This window comes from Suncus etruscus, chromosome 6 (assembly GCF_024139225.1).
Source record: "Suncus etruscus isolate mSunEtr1 chromosome 6, mSunEtr1.pri.cur, whole genome shotgun sequence".
In the NCBI taxonomy this organism is placed as follows: Eukaryota; Metazoa; Chordata; class Mammalia; order Eulipotyphla; family Soricidae; genus Suncus; species Suncus etruscus.
The window spans coordinates 109,369,319-109,390,498 of record NC_064853.1 but is presented as its reverse complement, the minus strand read 5'-3'; the positions used below and the strand labels follow the sequence as shown (position 1 = coordinate 109,390,498).

Genomic DNA, 21,180 nt, shown 5'->3' with positions numbered 1-21,180 from the left:
AGAAAAAGAAGCATACTTTGGCTGGATACACATTTATATTTGCACCTGAATTTTCTTAAGATAGAGAAGATCTTTATTACAATTTTTCTTATTCTGTAGCTTTCTTTTGAGCACTGATCTATAAGTAGATGTGTGCAGCACAGGAAACTTGTGAAGTTGTTTATATTCATTTGTATTTTTTTTTATCATTTATGATGATTTGAATTAGATATTCCTTGTAGACAAATCTTTTCTGTTCGCCAGTTGTAGCAGGATGAGTAAAAATCGCTGTTTTTCACCCTATTGCTTTTCCTCTCACCCTCCCCAGTATTTCATCCTGTCAGATGGAAGAATCTGACTCAGCCGTTTTCACTTTTCCACTAAGTTACCCTGTTACTCTGTGGTCTCTGATAATGATGTAGATGGTCTGTGATATTAAAGTAGTTCTTCTGAGTTGAAGAGTTATATCATCTCAGCATTTTCAAAACCCACTTGCCTGCAATCCAATGTGATTGTGGTTAGTTGTAATATATTTACTTGCCAAAAAAGTGGTTTGGGTTACTGAGTTTTTCATTTAACTTTGACTTTGAGGGATTAGGAAAAAATAAATAACTCAAGAACCTATTTTGATAAATTGCATCAGAGTAAAATGTTGGGAATAAATTGTTTCTTCAAGAAAAAAAGTTTGTTTACTGTGCTCAGTGATAATTTTATTGAAAATATTTGGGCATAATTATGTGTGTTTGAGGGTCGAGTTCTTGTAGAGTGGATAGCTGCTTTGCATTCTGACAACCTAAGCATTATCTCCTGCACTCTAGGTGGTACTGAGCCCCACCAGGAATGATTCCTGAGTGCAGAACCAAGAGAAAAGCCCTTAACACTATTGGTTATGGCCTAAACCTCATCATCCAAATTGTGTGTTTGTTTGTATATAGAGGCTGTGTTTGGAAGTCATGCGTTAGCCCGTACTTATGTTCATATAATTTAGTGTTTCCTAGTGTAAGTTTCCAGATGATACGTAAACTGACTTTCATCTTTTTTGGTTGATGGGGTGGGGTAGGACATATTCAGCTGTGCTAAGGATAAGTCAATTGTGCTGACTTTTGGCTTTATGCTCAAAGGTTAATCATGGCTGTGCTTTTTTCATTTTTTTGGTTTTGAGGCCACACCTGGCAGTGTTCCGGGGTTACTGTTCTGGCTCATAGCTCAGAAATCACTCCTGGCAGGCTCGGAGGGCCAAATGGGATGCAGGGGATCCAACCTGGGTTAGTTCCAGGTTGTCTGTGTGCAAGGCAAATGCACTATCGCTCTAGTCCCTTTTAACACCATTTTATTTTATATTTTATTTTATTTTGTTTTGTTTTTTGGGCCACACCTTGTGGTGCTCAGGGGTTACTCCTGGCTATGCTCTTGGCTTGGGGACCACATGGGATGCCGGGGGATCGAACCAAGGTTTGTTCTAGATCATCCGCATGCAAGTCAAACACTGTACTGCTGTGCCCCTCTTAACCACATTTTAACTGTGCTACTCCATTTTTGTATATATTGGATAAAAGATTTTAAATTAACATTTTCATCTGTAAAATATTCAATGTAAATATACAGACTATACACAAATGTTGATAAACTTTATTACACTTTAGTATTGATATACCTCAATTCACAATTCACTAATAACTTTCAAAAATATACTCATTCTTACTGAAATATTATTTTTTCACTTCACAATTTCTTCTGCATTCACTCCAATTTCCTTTAAGAACTGATTTTTACATCACTACTCTAAAGCAATTGGATTTAAATAACCCTTTAGTCACGTTTGCAAATCAGTAACTATTACTTGGCATCCTTCAGGGCTTGTTTTCTTTTGTGGTTGCTGATTTTTCTTAATAGGTTTGTGTTTAGAGATAAGATACCTAGAGAGCAAGTTCTAATTGTATCAGAGTTTGTGGATCATTTAAAGAATATGGCATTTCTGCTCTAAGGACATCAGGATAGATGAAAATTTTTGGAAAAGAATTCACTGAACTCTAGATGACTAAGGCTGGATTTCTTTTTAACCAGAATTCTTTTTAATTCCTTTCATCATTAATTCACCTTTTTCTCAGTTGCAACATTCTAACTAGTCTTGTCTTTTTCATTATTTCAGTAGTACTTGCCCTTGCCATATAGATGAGGATTGGAATCCCTGACTAATGAGTCTTAAATCTGTTGTGTGTTTCTTTAGTTTCAGACCAGAACTAATCATTGTATTGCGCAATGAGCAGGTGTATTAAGTCATCCTCAAACTAGTTATTTATCTTGTGCATGTGGAATATAAAGTTGATGAGAATTAATGTTTGATGTTTCACTTTGTGTTAAACTATAATTAATGTAAGTCTTACTGTCTTCTTTTTCATTTCCTGCAGTTTGCCGAGATTTTGCTGTTCTTGAGGACCACACCCTGGCCCACAGTCTGCAAGAACAGGAGAGTGAGTAATGGCTCATTGCTACTCCTTAGGTGTGCTTTTCTTAGCTAGGAGCAGGATTTCCTCGTCATCAGGTAACAGTTACACTACCTATCTGGCCTGAGGGATTTGAGTTTGCAAAGGACAATGGAGTGAAGAATGGGAATTTTTCATAATCTGAAGTAAGAGCTACAAGTAAAACTTTTTAGATACAGTAGAAAAAAAATGGGGCTTGAACCCTCTTCCTTGCTTTCGTGCTATTAGAGGGAGATGCCGATTATACATTTATCTAGAAGGTGTTAGAAGGATGACATAGTGGTCTCTCTCTTCTTCCTTTAGACTAGGCATTCAGACTTCATCCTCCAGTCAGTGAGTAGGTATATCTAGTTTATGGGACCTTTGGAATATTTATGTATGTTACTTCTCTCTAAAGTACATATTTAGGTATGTATAATATATGAATCATTAATTCACATGTCAGTATTAACCAAAGATTCAAAATATATTTTCTAAGTAAAATGGCAAGTTGTGGAGCAGAGGTAGCTCTGGCCTTGGGCTTGGAATATTTGGGGGAAAAACCTGCTACCACTACTATTTAACCATGTGACCAAAAGCAAATCAATTACCTTTCTGATCCATTTCTTACTCAAATTGGGCATAACAATTCCTATGCTGCTTACTGTTCAACAAGTTTGAGAGCATACATGAAATGGTGATGTGAAACTTTTTTACTCTTAAGGTTGTTCTGGGCATTATTTTAATTAACTCAAGATATTACAGTATCTCTCTTTAATTTTTTTTTTTTTCAGTTGAGCATCACCTGGCATCAAATATTCAGCGGAGCCGTTTGGTTCAGCATGATCTGCAGGTGGCCAAGCAACTCCAAGAGGAAGATCTGAAAGCTCAGGCACAGCTCCAGAAACGCTACAAAGACCTGTGAGGATGTGGTGGTGGGAGGAATCATGCCAGGCCTGACGTACTCTGTGGAACTTACAACCAGGGCATTTGATTTTCTATCCTACACAATTTATTGTCTAATATACCACTGTATAAAGATTGAGTTTCCAGAGGTAGTACATTCTAAACTTTGTTATTTTTGTTTGTTTGGAGGCCATACTTGGCTGTGCTCAGGGCTTACTTCTGGCTCTGTGCTCAGTGATAACTCCTGGTTGGCTTGGGGGTTTATATGGGGTGCCAGGGGTTGAACACTAATCCACTGTGTGCATGGCAAGCACCCTACCTCTGTACTATTGCTTCAGCCCCATGTATTCTAAAAAATTTAAACTTCATTTTGGGCCATTTTTGAAGTTTAAAATCAGAAAACTTGTGAACAGACATATTTGATAGTTATCCCTGAGTGATCAAACCCTATTTTTATTGGAACTGCTCTTCTAGAAGTGCCATGCTAAAGAATCAGTTTCTCCCATCAAAATATATTGTGAGGAAGGGGTTAGTAATTTAAAAATAATTATTGAAAGCATCTGAGCACGTGATGAAAATCTAATCATTTTGAATCATGTATTAGGGCTAGTGCTAAAATCACAGCAGGTATTTAAATTTGTTGAATGCCTGATACTAAAGCCAAACAATCCTATGGTTAGCAATAGCATTTCGTTTTCATCGTTTTGAAACTGAGATTTGCAAAAAAAAAAAAAAGTCTGTACAGAGAACAAAAGATAAAAAATGTACATAAATTCTTCCTTTTTAATTTTTATTATTTATTTGGTGGTCAGACCATACCTGATGGTACTCAGAAGTACTCCCAGCCCTGTTCTCAGAGCTCATACATAGCAGTTCTTGGGGCACCTTATGATGCTTAAAATTGAGCCACATGAAAGTTAATTATCTTAGCCCTTTGTATTATCTCTCTATCCCTCAGCTCCTTTGGAAGCTCATTTTTTTTTTAAGTATTACTGAAAATGAAAATAGTGTACATCTAAGTAAGAGTTTCATAAAAATCTTTTCTTTGGGGGATTGTTTCATACCTGGTGATGCTCAGGGGTTATTCCTGGCTCTGTGCTCAGAAATTATTCCTGGCAGATTCAGGGGCTATTTGCCTCTGTTATCAGTCTGTTTCCTCATAAAATTACTTTTAAGTTTTATCACCATCTTTAGGTGGCCAGCATTATAATGAGTTCATTCCATATATTTTCAGTATACATTCTGAATATTTGTATAAGTGAATAATCTTTGTTTATTTGTAGGCATTAATCTATTTGTGGAAAAAGAATAGACTATTTTTTTTCAGAATCTTAAAAACATGTTTGCCTGTCTCTGTAAAGTAGGGTGAGAAAAGCATAGAACTTTTAATTCTGGTAACTTGGGTTTAGATTCTACTTTTGTCATTTAATTCCTTTGTAATCTTAGGAAAATAGTTGGATGACTCTGAGCCTCTTTTTTAATATTTACTAGGACAGTGTCAGCCTCTTAACATAGTATAATAACTCAAACTAAAAATACCATATTTTCCGGCGTTTAAGACGATTTTTGAAACAAAAAATGTCAACTGAAAATCGGGGGTCATCTTATACGCCGAGCATATCCCAAAAAATGTTTCAATATGCCGCTAAATGAAAATTGTGTTAATATTGCCACAAAACAAATTTTCCAACTCGATCCTGCACCAATCACTGCAAGGCTGCTCAGACTGCCTCTCTAACTCAGCCAATCCAAGCAGGCTTTTGATGCATGCAAATTAGACAATGTTCTGGACCCGAATCTACACTGTAAAAAGCCTGCTCAGATTGGCCAGTCAGAGAGGAAGGCTATTACAGTATAACCTTTGAGCCTTTGCTTGTTGTGACTGGCTCACTGTGGTACATGAGCACAGGAACACATGCAGCACAGGAACGTTCTGTCTGATACAGCAAATATAGGCCTAAACCTATGTTTTAACTGCAAAATTAGGGGATTGTCTTATACGCCCGGTCGTCTTATACGCCAGAAAATATGGTATGCTGCCCTGGTTCATAGTGAGTATTTAGTAAATGTATTAATTTCAGAGAATATCATTCTGTATTTTCTTACTGTCTTATTTTTATCTTTATTTTTCTTAAGTGAGCAACATGATTGTGAAATTGCCCAGGAAATACAGGAGAAGCTGACTATTGAGGCAGAGAGACGGCGTATTCAGGAGAAAAAGGATGAGGTAAATGATAAATTCAGTAGCTTAAAAAAATATAAATTAAATATGAAAATTATAGACATTAAAAATCTGGATTCAGAATCTTGCCTAATCCATATATCCAATTAGTAAGATTTCTCATTGCCTTTCCCCAACCTTCTGGTATATGTTAACAGTTATTTTAATTTTTGGCATATATCTACATCTGTTCTATTATCCCTTTATCAGGCAAGTCTGCTTTCTATTTCTTCTCTGTGTTTCTCTGCTTTTCTTTTAAGGATAATAACTCATTTTAGTTCAGTACTATCGCCTCATAATTAATTCCATAGGCAAATGTCTATGAAATTTTAGTTCCCAAATTAAAAATAATAAAATTTTAATTTTATTTCTAATAGAACTATTTTATTCCATTTTCAAATAAGCTGATATTCTGTGGTGTTGATAGAGATGGAAATGAACTCAGTAGTGTCTGTATGGGAGTTTTTCTTTTAATTTTTGGCTGTGTACCTTGAGTGTATCCAGAAAAGGAGTCAAGAAGAAATCATTCGAAAAGGCCATTGCTCTCACTCTCTTTTTTTTGTTTGTTTTGTTTTGTTTTTACCTAGCAGCACTCGGTTACTCCTAGCTTTGTGCTCAAAAGCACTCCTGGCAGGCTCAGGGGACCATATGGGATGCCGGGAATCCAACCACCTTTCGTCCTGGGTCAGCTGTGTGCAAGGCAAACACCCTACTGTTGTTCTACTGCTCCAGACCCTCTCACTTTCTTTTTATTAATATTTCTACTTTGCTATGACTTTTCTGTAATCTGATGTTGTTTGTATATATGTATACACATATTTTCCATTGTTTTCAATATTGACTTATATCTATTTTCTTTTACCTCTATTGCTCAATTTTTGACCATTTTATTATGATTACTTTTTGGATTAGGGGCACACTCTCCAGTGCTCTGGGCTCCTGGTTTTGGACTTAGTTGTCACCTTTGGCAATGCTCAGGGAACCTTATGTGTACTTCAAGAGTACTGAACTTGGGTCAGCCACATGCAAGGCAAATGCCAAAAGTCCTGTACTATCCCTTTGTCCCGGTACTATTTCTTTTAATAATACTATTTTTATATATTTAGTAATACTTCTGAAAGCCAAGGGAAGCACTAGTAATAATTACATCAGTTGTTTGTTCTATTAAATAGTTATAATAAGTTTCATCAATGTTAGCTTACATTCACTGAATCATGTCTGTGCTTTAAGGAATACCTGGCCAGTGGCTAGGTAGGGTGACATTGGTATGAATTAGGAAATAAACCGTGGAGAGCTGAAGACATATTACATTGAGTAGGGCACTTGTTTGGATGTGGCTCACCTGGGTTCGATCCTAACACCCCACCCATATGCTCTTCCAAGTTCCAAGTTCCACATGATGCAGAGCCAGGAGTAAGCCTGAATATCACCAAATGTGGCTTAAGCAAAAAACAAGCCAAAACAAAATAAAGTAACCATGGTTATGTGATGATGAGTTTTAAGTGAGAAGTAAAGGCTATAACACTGGCCCTTTCTTACCACAGAATGTATTTATTGCTTTTCTGCAGTCAAGTCTTTGCATTCAGGATGAAACTGGAAATCAAAACAAGGGATAGATTTTGTACGTAGGAAAACTACTATTTTATTTTTTTTATATTTATTTTTGTTTTTGGTTTTTGGGCCACACCCAGCGGTGCTCAGGGGTTACTCCTGGCTGTCTGCTCAGAAATAGCTCCTGGCAGGCACGGGGGAACCATATGGGACACCGGGATTCGAACCAACCACCTTTGGTCCTGGATCAGCTGCTTGCAAGGCAAACGCCGCTGTGCTATCTCTCCAGGCCCGAAAACTACTATTTTAAAAGTGACAATAATGAAATTGGCTCCATATAAATGCTGGTATTCTGTTATTTTTTTTTAACTCTTTCAAGAAAAGGATAGAAAGAGAAACTAAAATACTATTTTTAGGTATACAGAATCATTCACAGTAAATAATCTCTTGGGTAATGTTATGTTATGTAAGCAGTTTTGCAGATGAAGGAATTAAGTTTTAGAAACATGTTAAATAAGCAATTTTGCAAATAAAGGAATTAAGTTTTAAAAACATGGTATATTTCAGGTTATGATATGCCCAAAAATGCATAATTTAAGTCTTCTGACTGTTTCTGACTTGGATATATAATGATAAAATTAAAGAACATAGGCTAAATTTACATGACCTGTAATTGAATATTAAATTTTTACCTTTATTTGTGACTTTTACCATCTGATATTACCACACAGAACTTTAGGTTCAGAATTGGTTAAATTATGATAATTATATTTACTCTAAGGTACTATTGTGAAGTTTAAGTGAGACCAGGCCTTCTGCTACACATTGCTAATAAATACTTTGTCTTTTTTAACTTTCCTACTAGGTGTTTTCTCAGCTGTTCTGTCCTTATGGCAGATTGACTGGCAGATCTGATTTCTGTTAATTTGAAAGAGGAAAGTCAAACTTAAGTATATTCCAAAATGGTGTGAAGGGAGGAATTTCCTAGGTTTAATTTGCTTTTACATGCCTTTCTCTCTCTTCCCTTTTCTAAAAAATGCCTTCAGAGTCTACAAGAAAGAGTGAATAGGACATCAAATTGTGGCCATCTAGTGAAACTATTCTTTAAAACCTTGGTTCAGACTTCAAAATCAATAATCAGTGTGCTGATTAAACATTGCCTAGTTCTTTGACAATATAAAAATAAAAGCCCCCAGATGATAACTCTGTTAATGCTAAATGAACAAGATCTGTATTGAATAAAGATTCATGAATAAAGATTATTATTAGATTATTTTAGTCCTAGTCCCTAGTAGAAGAGATTGTCTTGGAACCATTACTGTTAATCTTTTCTAGTCAGCTCTTAAAAAGCATTTTCTTTTACCATGAGCTGTCCTAATTCTTTTTTTTATCTCCCTCCTTTTCTTTCTCTGATTAACCTCCTTGTGGCATCTTAGTTAATAAGTTTATATTCAACATCAGTTCCGTGGAAAATTCCTCTCTGGGTTTCTCTTGAATCTGAGATTTGGGGGTTGTTACACCTTGGGTAATCCCAAAACGATGCAAAACTTAGATGTCTAAGACCTAAATCATGAATTCTCTGAGAGATTTTTTTGAGCATGTGAAGTAGTCACACCACTTTGTGTTTATTAAAATGAGCATTTCTTCTTTGGAATGGTGTAATTCTATTGTTTCATAATGTATCACAGACATTTAGGAAAAGAGCATTCCCACACAGGGTGAAGGATGAAGTGAAGTTGAGAAACAATGAAAGGAATAAGTTGTTTTGTATTCTTAAACACTGGACTTTCCCTTTCCTCCTCTGCTTCATTCCTGTGTTTTTCTTTCACTTTCTTACCACCTTCTTTCCTTCTATCTTTAGTTTAATTTTGTTTGTTTTGTTTGTTTGGTTTTGGTCCTGGCTTATTTCTGGCTCTGCACTTAGGGTTTATTCCTGATGTTGCTGGGGTCAATAGGGGATGCCAGGGATTGAATTCAAGTCAGCAGTGTGCAAGGCAAATGCCCTACCCCACTGTACTGCTTCCTATACTATCACTTGTTTTTTTTTTAAATATTTTTGCATAATATCTTGAATATTCTATTGTATTTCTTAAGGTACTAGAATGAAGGGATCTAATCTCTGGGATTATTAAACCGCATGATTTTGATAAAGGTGTATTAATTTTATCAGTGTTATTTTATTTATTTTATTTGATCACAGCATAAACATTTATCAGTTATGTTTAGAAAAGCCGCAGCGCATGTGTTTAGTTGATTTAGCTTAGTTATTTTAAATAAAACTTTTTAAGTGTGTGTTTACTAATAATCTCTTTTACTTTCTCTTCAGTCTCTCACACCTCCTATTTTCATCTTTGAACCTAAGTCCAAAGAGAGGTGAAAATGAAACTGTTTTAGGGAAAACATTTTTTCAATTTTGGATGAGTAAACATAAAGATGGCTAATTATGTTATGAAAAATCTAAGGCACAAATGCAACATTTTGAAACCATTTATAATATGAACTTCTCATTGACAAACTTAGTAACCAATTTACATTAAAAATTAACCTACTGTAATTCATAGTTCTTTTTTGTGCAAGTGCACAAGCAATTTATTTTAAATGTCATGTCTATTTCATTTATGTTTAATTTTTTATTAGGGCATTGTTATTTTCATGATTATTCATAGTTGAGTTTCAGTTATACAAAATCATCCAACCCAATAGTATCTTCTTTCCTCATTCATTAAAGTTTCCAGATTTTTCCCACCACCTACACAACCTCCTTGACAGACACATATTTAAGTTTAGTTGTTGAAATTTGTGTCTCATGCTTATAGTATTATTAGCTCTGTAGTTTAGATTTATAAACCATACTTCTCCCTAAATGTGCTTGACTCTGATCCCTACCCCTGCTGTATCTGAATACCCCTGAACACCATTTTTTTCCGTCCTTATTCTACTTGTTTCTATAATTTAGAATTAAGGGTAATATAGGTATCTCCCCTTTGATAATTCGATCCAAATTGCTGCAAAATGCATGATTCCATCATTCCTTGCAGGTGCATATTATTTAATTGTGTTTATGTACCATTTCATTATTTACTCATCTGTCCTTGGGCACTTAGGTTAATTTTTGTTTTGTTTTTGGGCCACACCCAGCAGCGCCCAGGGGTTACTCCTGGCTCTGTGCTCAGAAATTGCTCCTGGAAGGCTCAAAAGACCATCTGGGATGTCGGGTATCAAACCCAGGTTGACCCCTTGCAAGGCAAATACTCATTTGTACTAAAAGTACTCATGTACTATTGCTCTGTTCCCCCTACTCCTGCATTGATTCTTTATCTTAGCTATAGTGCTTAGTACCACAAGATATAATGGTGTGCATATGTGTTTTTGAATGAATGTGTTTGTCTTCTGGGGTAGTTACCAAGAAGTAGAATTGATGGATTTTATGGCAACTCTTTTTTTTTTTCTGAGAAAATGCCATACTGTTATGTATAGGGGTTCTACTATGCAATATTTCCACAGGGGGTGGGAGAGTTTCTTTTTTGTTATATACCAGCCAACATAAATGGTTCCTTTCTTTTTTTTGATATGTGTTATTTTCAGTGGTACACAATGAAATATCATTGTAGTCTTGATTTGGAATTTTCTCATAAGTGATGATGATCACTTTTCTATGTTTATTGTTGTTTTACTGTTGGTTGGAATGTCATCTTTTCAACTTCTATGAAAACATTATGGATATTTCTCAAAAATGCCAGAACAGGGTTGCCATATCACTCAGCAGTTCGACTTCTGGCATCTAATTCCCCAAGCACAAAAAGATTAACTTAAAAGGATACATATACATACCCATATTCTTTATAGCACTTAATATAATAGCACAGATATGGAAACAATCTAAATGTTCATCTAAAAATGAATGGATCAAAGAGTTAAGGTACATATACACAATGAAATATTACACATTTATACATTTATAAATGATTTTATAAATCATTTATAAATATAAATTGTATAAAAGTGATAAAATCATGTATTTGGGGCTGGAGAGATAGCATGGAGGTATATAGTTTGCCTTGCATGCAGAAGGTCAGTGGTTTGAATTCCAGCATCCCATATGGTCCCCTAAGCCTGCCAGGAGCGATTTCTGAGAGTAGAACCAGAAGTAACCCTGAGTGCTGCCGGGTGTGACCCAAAAGAAACTAAAAAAATAAATCATGTATTGGAAAGTCTAATAAGTAAAATAAATTTGTTTTGTTTTGCTTTTTGGGCCACTCCCATTGATGCTCAGGGGTTATTCCTGGATATGTGCTCAGAAATCGTTCCTGGCTTGGGGGTACCATATGGGATGCCAGGGGATCAAACCACAGTACATTCTAGGCTAGTGTGAGCAAGGTAGACACCTTATCTCTAGCGCCACTGTGCCGGCCCCAAATAAGTAAGATAATTTTAAAGGAGATGGACAAATATAGAAGTCAGAGTAAGAACATAGTGGTCATAGGTATAGTTAGTTTGTATTATCACTACCATAAATTTTAAGGCAATTGTAACTTCTTGAATGTTAATAAATATACTTAAATAGAAAAATTTCTATCAGTAATATCAAAGTGATTTTTAATTTCTTGTTATTACTATAAAGAAGTATTGAAAATCTTTGTAATATTATTATTGATACCTATGAGTATTGTCATATCTGTGTGGCGATTAAGGATAAGGTAAACCACCTAAACTACTTGAACCACTCATCTTCTACAAACATGTTACATTGATATGCTCTTTTATGGAGCTTTTAGAGAAAAGCTTCCTTTTTCAGAATACTGTCACTCATCAACTTAAAATTGGTAATATTTATCTCTTAGATACCAACTAATTTTTTTGTTTTTTTGTTTTTTTGGGGGTCCACACCCGTTTGATGCTCAGGGGTTACTCCTGGCTAAGCGCTCAGAAATTGCCCCTGGCTTGGGGTGGTCCTTCCTTGGCTAGTGCTTGCAAGGCAGACACCTTACCTCTAGCGCCACCTTGCTGGCCCCAGATACCAACCAATTTTTTAATACTATCAGTAAAAGAATGCTTTGTGATATAACCTTAGTATCTCACTTATACTCTTTTTTTTAAATATATTTAAGCACCATGATTACAAGAATGTTATATATATATATAGTTATATATATATATATGTAACTAAAACCCAACTAGAAACATTATTGTAATCATAAATATATATATATATATTCAGGGCCACGCCTGGTTAATCGGGCCCTGGGGGGAGGGGGGGAGAAATCCCGCCCTATGCATCCCAAAACTACAGAGGCACAGCTGGGCTCAGACCACTCCACATGCCAGGATTTCTGGGTGTCTTTGACTGGTATGTTGGGGGCTCTGGGCAGGACAGCTAGCCACAGGTCCCCTGGGCTGAACTCCTAGTCCAGGGGGCCAAGATCCCCCCAAACCTGGTGGGTCTTCAGGGCCACGCCTGGTTAATCGGGCCCTGGGGGGAGGGGGGGAGAAATCCCGCCCTATGCATCCCAAAACTACAGAACCGCGCGGGGCGCTATACTTCATATATTAAGAGTGTTCCTTACTGTTATGTTACGTTTTACGTATCCAGAATCTTTATTTTGTATCGTGCCCTTTTCCACATTGCTCCAAAGCTCTTTTTTATTCCTTTATTCTCTATCCCCCCCAAACATCTCTAATCTACATTACTCTTTTTAATCAGTAGTGTACAAGCCTTATCACAGACCAAAGACGTGTATTGTGTGTAACAACCCCAAACTGTTTCAAGATACATAAAATGGACACGTATTTCTTTAGAGTATTTTGTGTTTTTTCTCTGACAGCTATAATTCTTACTAAATGTTGTCTTATATAGTGACAATTCTAACCGCTTTTCATCTTCTCTTTTTGAGCTGTTTAACAAGGAATCTTAGAGAAAGAGTCCCCCAGATTAATGCTTATGATTGAACCATAATTGTTCTTATCACCCCCTTATGGGCCAAGAACACCATGTGGCATTGCTCCTTTTTTGCATAGGCACATTAAAATGGGAAAATACTATACATATAAATAAGATCCTATCTAATAGAGATTGGTACAGACAAATCTTATAGTGCAAAGGGACCTTACACCCTGAACATTGACATAACGACCTGGCACAGACCTCAGAAGAAAGGGCATTTCCCTGAACCAGCGAAGCCATCCACAAAACATCCAGGCTGGTCTATAGCATCACCTGGAAGCAATCCTCTACCAAGGAAGACTCTACACTGCTCAGACATTGTCCTGTTCAAAAGAGACTTTCATTAACACTGAGAAGACTTAACAACAACAACGATTTGCTTACAAGACAGGGCTCCCTGCATTGCCCTTTGATTGTAAGGTGAAACCAGAGGACGCTCCACATCCTGACTTCAATGTTGGATACACAGATTCCAGGATCTTAAATACAGAAGCTTGATACCAACAACAGAGACTGTGTGAAAAATATAAGTGTGTTGGCACTACAGACAATGTCTTGGATTGGACGATCTAGCTTGCCTGGAGCCTAGAGTTGGTCTTGTGCCAGGAACCTTCAGGGGTCTGGTCTTTTTGTATTTAGGCCAAGGTTATTTCTTTCCATGTCCCTCATATTTTGGTGGGCCTATGCAAACAACAATTGCCACTCTAACACCATTTTTGCTGTGCTCCTTTGACTCTAATCCTTAAAAAGAACCCAGTTAAGATTTGAGGTTAACTTAAGCTAATATGCATGAATATGGAAATGTAAAAAAAATGCTATGCCTGTAATGTTTAAGGAGTTATGTAAGTTTTATGGCTTTAGATTGCCTTGTGTGCTGTTAAGAAATATTATAGTGTGTTACAATCTTAATGTTCTTTGGATGAAATTTCAAAGTTGGGATATCAGCAAGGGGACTTCTGAGAATTATGTTATGTATTGTCCTTCCACTGTAACTTTACCTTGTCCTCTTTCTTTGCATCCTTGTTCTCATAATTAAAAATAAAAAAAATTAAAATAAAAAAAAAATATATATATATATATGTATATATTAAAAAAAACCTGCTTCACCAGTGCAACATTTCCACCACCAGGGCGCTTCATCTCCCTCCTCGCTGCCTGCATTCAAGACAGGCATTCTATTCAGTCACAACCATTGTCATGGTAGTTGTCATTGTAGTTATTTCTCTAACTGAACTGACCACTCTTTGTGGTAAGCTTCATATCATGGGCTGGACCTTCCAGCCCACATCTTTGTTGTCTCTGGACATTATTACAATAATTTTTTTTTATTTTTCTTAAAACCCATAGATGAGTAAGACTTGGTCTCTCTCTCACCCTCTGACTTATTTCACTATCATAATAGTTACCATGCTCATCCATGTATAGTAAAACTTTATGACTTTATTTTTTTCTGACAGCTGCAGAGTATTCCTTTGTGTATATGTACCACAGTTTCTTTAGCCACTTATCTATTGTCGGGCATTTCCAGATTCTGGCTATTGTAAATAGTGCTGCAATGATTATAGGTGTGCAGAAGGCCTTTTTGTGTTGTTTTTGTGTTCCTAGGGTATATCCCTAGGAGTGATATTCCTGGAGCTCAATTTCCAGGGGATTTTTTGTTTGTTTGTTTGTTTGTTTTTTGTTTTTGGGCCTCATCCAGTGACACTTAGGGCCGGGGATCAAACTGCAGTTTGTCCTAGGCTAGCGCAGGAAAGGCTTACTGCTTGCACCACCGTTTCGGCCCATGTTTTTTTTTTTTTTGTTTGTTTGTTTGTTTTTTTTTGAGGAATCTCCATATTGTTTTCCATAAAGCTGCACTAGTCAGCATTCCCACCAGCAGGAAACGAGAGTTCCTTTCTCTCCACATCCCCACTTGCACTGATTGTTGTTATTCTTTGTGATGTGTGCCAGTCTCTGTGGTGTGAGATGGTACCTTGTTTTGATTTGCATCTCTCTGGTTAGTGATGTGGAGCATTTATTCATGTGCCTTTTGGCCATTTGTATTTCTTCTTTTGAGGACTTGTGTATTTATTTCTTCCCCCTATTCTTTGTTGGGGTTAGATTTATTTTTGGTAAGTTCTGTCAGTACCTTGTATATCATAGATATTAGCCCCTTATCTGATGAGTGAATAGTTTCTCCCATTCTGTGAGTAGCCTTTGTATCCTAATCACTATTTCGCGTAGGTAAAACACTCCATGACATTTAGATTAAAGGCATCTTCAGAGATGAAACACAACTTTCCCAACAAGTGGAAGCAGAGATATACATGAAACTATATTAAGCCACATATACTCTTCTAATTGAAATATTGATTATCTCCTATTGGTAATTATTATAGCATTTATACATTTCTTGATGTGTTAACTCTGGTCTCAAGATCCAACCCACAAAGTGGGTTGAATTACCAAGAGGAGATAGTCAGTAATGCAAAGGGAGTTTATTCTAGCATGCTGGGGCTGCACCTCTCACAAGTGGAGATCCCCAAGTGGCTCACAGGCCATTTTTATAGAGTTTCTGGGGTTTCAGGTAAAACTATAGGGTTTTAGTACATATTGCACCAGTCAGGTTTAAACTGGTTGGCTAAAGTAGTGGAGGAGGAGTACGGGCTCCCGCAGACCCTCTGGTGCAGTTAGAAAAGATTTATCTCCCGCATTTCATTTGGGCATCCACAGGTCCCTGGGTGCAATTAGATTCCTGCATTCTTTGGCTTATTGCTGGTTTACTTAAGCTATCTTGCTCATAAAGTTCCTGGAACTGGCTGTCTATTTGGGCCTAGTTCCTGTTTTCTGCAGCTTAAGCCTGTCATGGCTGTCCTTATGTCTAAACTCAGCAAAGCAGTATTACAGAGCAAAACAGCAATGAGCAAGTGAAAAGGCTTTTTTTTCATGTTCCATTTTTCACAAATGCCTTTTCCTTTTTCTCTTTTGCTTATTGGTATGCAATTCTTTGTCAAAATTTAATATAAGCAAAATGTCCATTACTAGTTCACTTACATTGAAATTACATGTTCTTATATATAGTCTTACCTCTTTTTTACGGCACTTATTATTTAAATGTATTATAGTTATTTGTATATAATTTTGTTTTCAAAGGAGGGTGGTTGTTTTAGGCAGAATATAATTAGAATATAATTCCTTTGTCAGAAATTATTAGAAAATTTTCTGGAGATGAAACAAAGAGGGGATAGTAGAAAATATGCTTTTTTTTTCAGTTATGACTGTGGTTCTCTCTGAATCCGAATCAGCTGAAAACTATTTTTTTCTTTGAAGTTTCAATTTTAGTTTCAAAATAAAATTTCTTCTTTTTTAATCAGACTTACCGTATCAATATAATGAAAAAAGAGCTCATATGTACTTATCAGATTTGGTTATATTAGCTACCATAGGAAGCTCTATGTTTGAATGTTCTCAGATGAATGTTGATTTAAATAAAAACAATAGTCTTTCTCACTCAATTTTTGTGCCCAAGATTTCTGAGACACTTGAATAGCAGATAGGTATGAGAAAGTATAGAGAGCCACTGGCAGGGAAATGTGGAACAGATGATCCACAGGATCACAGTTTTGAATTCTATTAATGTGTGTTTTTATTCTGTTCACAGGATATAGCTCGCCTTTTGCAAGAGAAGGAGTTACAGGAGGAGAAAAAGCGAAAGAAACACTTTCCAGAGTCCCCTGGAGTTAGTGCTTATGGAGATAGTTACTATTATGAAGATGGAGGTAACAAAATATGCATAATTACCTGTACTCTTAAAGTCTACTGTCAGATACCCATTTCAGTTTATCCCGTAATCCTTTCAGATATAAGGGAGAGTTCTGTTTGAATCTGTGGAACTCACCAGAGCCATTTCTGTATGGCTATTAAGACTTGAAAATAGTGTTTATAAGACCTGACATGCAGGGCCCAGAGAGATAGTATGGAGGTAAGGTGCTTGCCCTGCATGTTGCCAACCCTGGGTTAGATCTTGGAGCTCCATGTGGTCGCCTGAGAATTGCCAGGGATGATTCCTGGGCTCAGATACAGAAGGAACTCCTGAGCATTGCTAGATATAGCCCAAAACCAAAACAAAAAAGACTTGACAAGCTTTATTTATTTGCTTACTTACTGTAGTTGTTTAGAATGGTACATTCAGTTGGGTGGGGAAGTAGCTCATAAGTCTCAAGTAAATCAAGGCAGTATTGTTTGAAACAGCAAAGTGGCATGGATAAGAAAGAAGGAATACTATATATCATTTACCTCATGCTTTATTCACAAAGCTTTTCCTTCCATACTGCTTTCATTTCTTGACAAATGGTTAGCCTACTAATAACAAAATGTGATTTTAAAATTCTCTGCTTATTTTTTGCTGTGATGCTTTCTTTGCTATTTGAATACAATGTAAAAGAAACATTTCTGAGGAAGATGCATCTCTCTTCAAAGATGATCTTCCTTCATGCTTTAGCAGTGTAGTGATGGTGTTGGTGTCATGCTGGCAATTGTGGTGGTGGTTATTTGTTACCTTAAAAGTGTGTTGGGAAAAGAACCTGTTTGTTTTTCTTTTCAATTGAAATATAATAGGCAGGTTATTTACTGTAGTTTCTAGTGTCAGTATTTATTGAAGTTTTGCTTGGAATTCATTGGATAATAGGTACCTAAAACCTAAAGACAACCTAAAGAGTAAGCTGGGGAAATTTTTTTCCCTGAGCCATTTTGGATATTTACTTCATTCAAAGGCCATGCAGTACAGGTATACAGATCATAGGTGGCTGATAAAAAAAATCATACATTTTTGTCTTTGTCTCATCATGTACCATGGTTAGAGCACATCATGTTGTAGGTCTTGTGTAACCCACAAACCATGTTTCCTATTCCTGCAGAGTAAAGATTTTAAAGTCCATGATTCCTTAAGATCCTTACTAAATTAATTATCACTTTCTTCTCTATAATCACATTACCAGAGGTAGTTGGTTGTTTGATTTTGATGAGACTGAAGTGTACATTTAGATGAGATTATTATAATTGAATACAGTCTTGCCCAGTCACATTGTTGCTCTAAATTTATCATAATCAGTAGAGTTGGGAACTTTGGTATAATTAGTAAGTAGGTTGACTGTTACTGGTGGATTCTTTTTCCACGTACAAAACTGTTCAGCTCCTTCTTGGTAACCGTTTTCCTTATTCTGTTGTTTTTTTTTTAAATGAAACCTGAATTATTTATAAGATTGTTTTTTATTGTAATAGAGAACAGAAAGTAAAGAGTTACTTGCCGCTTTTCAGTAATCCTAGAAATATAATCTTAAGCTTTTTATTTATTTCTAATTCTGCATTGGAGGCATTTAGCTACAAATGAAAGTTACTTAAAACTTATAAGTCTACTAAAGTATTAGGGAGACAAATAATTAAATATATTGATGAGGCTGGAGTGGTGACGCAAGTGGTAAGGCGTCTACCTTGCTTGTGTTAGCCTAGGAAGGACCGTGGTTCGATTCCCTTACATCCCATATGGTCTTCCAAGCCAGGAGCGATTTCTGAGCACATAGCCAGAGTAACCTCTGAGTGTCATCGGGTGTGGCCCCAAAACCAAAAAATAAAAAATTAAATATACTGAACTATTAAATTTAGACTGCTTCTTTAAAGCCCTATATTTACCGGATTGTTTTGACCAGAATATTATCATTCCAAATTCATATCTTCAGGATAAGAGACCTTTAAGAATTAAGTGATTGGGGCCAGAAATATAGCATGGTAGGCAGGGTTCTTACCTTGCATATGGATGACCTGGGTTTAATTCCCAGCTTCCCATATGGTTCCCAGAACTCATCAGGAGTGATCTTTGAGTTGAGTGCCAAGGGTAAGCCCCAAACACTGTGTTTGGGCTACAACTGTTTGCTGTAGCCCAAAGCAAAACGAAACAAAATTTAAGAAAACTCTTGTCTTCCTATACCCTGGGAGATTAAACTTTTAAACAGTCTATTATTTTTCATTGCTTTTATGTAAATGAGTAGAAATAGCGTATATGTTCATTGTGGGAAGAATTTAGGAATTTGGAATAGTGACTCCTGAGCATGTGCATGTAAACATTGGGATTTCTTTCGTTTTAGTAGACATGTGTTAGAAGATTAAATATTGCTGTAATGTGATTCTCATATATATATCTTTGAGTTAGACCTTTGAATTAAATAGAAACTTCATTACAGTTCAGATGTTCTTTACAAGAAAGTCCTTATATTCTTTGCAGTGATCCTTTCCCAACACATAAGGGGTATTTTTTAATTGTAGTTCTCTGTTTTTATGTGCATATTATTTTTAGTTTGCTTTTATAGAAACAATCTATTTAGCCCTTCATTTACTTAAGCTATAATAAATTAATTGCTTTCAAATGATAACTTTATTGATTTTTTTTTCAATTTTTTAAATTATCCAAAATATCTCATGTTTACTGAAAGAATCTATCCTATTCTTTAGTGAATCCATGTTTTTCTTTCAAAACTATTGACCTGTCTGTATTGCAGATCTATTAGTGACTTTTTCAGTTATGGTCATTGTAGTTGAATAATTTTGGTTTAGTTTTCATACTTTGCTTAAACTAATTTTAAAGAACTTAATATGATCACTCTTAAATATATCTAAATAAGGGAGATCTTAGAAATGCATGCTTCTCATAATTTGAAGATCAAATAATATAATTTTGTTGAAGACAAGCTCTAAAGCACTGATATTTATAAAATAAAGCTATATGGATAATGTAGTATTTTATATAACAAAAATTCTATTTTGAAAGAAAAACATGGAAACAAAAAATGTGTGCATATATGAATATATATTCACTCATGTCTATATAAGTATTGAATATGAAGAAGTTAATTATATTTGCCAAATAACTGACCACAAGAAACAGACAAGTTTCAGATCGTAACTAGATTGATGTTTAAAGAGTCAAAAATCCCCCTCCTAGTTTTATTTTATTTTCATGTTTAAAGTAGTCATTATTTTCCCCAGGTAACTGTGGATTAGAGTGATAGGTACTGTTCTAATTTTTGCACACTATTTTAGTTCCCTAAAGCAAAACCTTTATTTGGAACATCATAGCGGACTACATCATATGGAACATTGGTATTGATACTGTAAACCATTTTCTTGAATATAGTCATTATTTAAGAAGGTGGTCAACATTATATTACTATTATATTATATTACTGTTCACAGCAGTAATTAAATTTTTCTCAGTTGTCAATTTATACTTAAAATAATGGTTCATTCACAAGAACAGATAAAATTTGTATCTGTTTTTTTCTTTTTACAAAAACTAAGTTACCTCTAAAATGCAAATATGTTTGTAGATTTCTTTGTTGTACTTTTGTAGAAAATTTAATTTTTACTGAAAATTTCAAGAGAAACAATTGGAAGATTTTGAGTGGAATTTTGCGGCATCAAAGGCATATCTGCTTCAGTCTCTATTACATTAGTAAATTAATAACATACTTCCCCACATCTCCCAAGGACATTTATGTCAAACTAAAGCAACAACAGCAAAAATTATAGGTTAGAAAATGTTCCCCAATATTACTTTAATTTAGGTAGGAATATTATGTGCAGTTCAGTATAGGATATATTCTTGTATTTTAATATTTTTATAGTTTATTTCCAAAATTTATTCTTAGAAAATGTTCAAATCAATATATTCTTGCAGATTGCCTATAATTTTCTGCCTTGGTTTTTCTAGTATGGTTGCATCTAACTGGGACCTAACAAAAGCATCCATCTGTGTGCTAATTTTCAAGTCTCCAAATAATAAACTATGCGTTTTCTATATTTAGAACTTTTATTTTTTAAGAAAAACAACATAAGGTTTTTAAAATATACTTAAAATATAACTTCTTATTGTATTCCATTATGACATTCATTTTTTATCTTCTGTCAAGAATAATTGCAAGCATAGTTGTCTAACGATAACGATCAATTACTCACATAAAATGCTATTACTTCATCCTCTTCCTCACTCAACAACAGTATGGTAGAGAATATTTGCTTTGACCACCCCTAAAGAGAGAAGATTTAGAAATACTAAATCTGTGGGTCATTTCTCTGAAATAGAAGTAGTA

General features: G+C 35.5%; 1 protein-coding gene across 2 annotated transcripts in view; it reads left to right on the top strand.

The window, feature by feature from the left end:
- CCDC50 (coiled-coil domain containing 50) overlaps positions 1 to 21,180 on the top strand; it is a 68,531-nt gene that overhangs the window by 22,253 nt on the left and 25,098 nt on the right. For both annotated transcript variants that reach the window (XM_049775983.1, XM_049775982.1), the window contains exons 2-5: positions 2,388 to 2,450; positions 3,236 to 3,362; positions 5,484 to 5,574; positions 16,701 to 16,818. In XM_049775983.1, the coding sequence (XP_049631940.1) occupies positions 2,388 to 2,450; positions 3,236 to 3,362; positions 5,484 to 5,574; positions 16,701 to 16,818 (399 nt within the window). The remainder of the gene's footprint in view (positions 1 to 2,387; positions 2,451 to 3,235; positions 3,363 to 5,483; positions 5,575 to 16,700; positions 16,819 to 21,180) is intronic.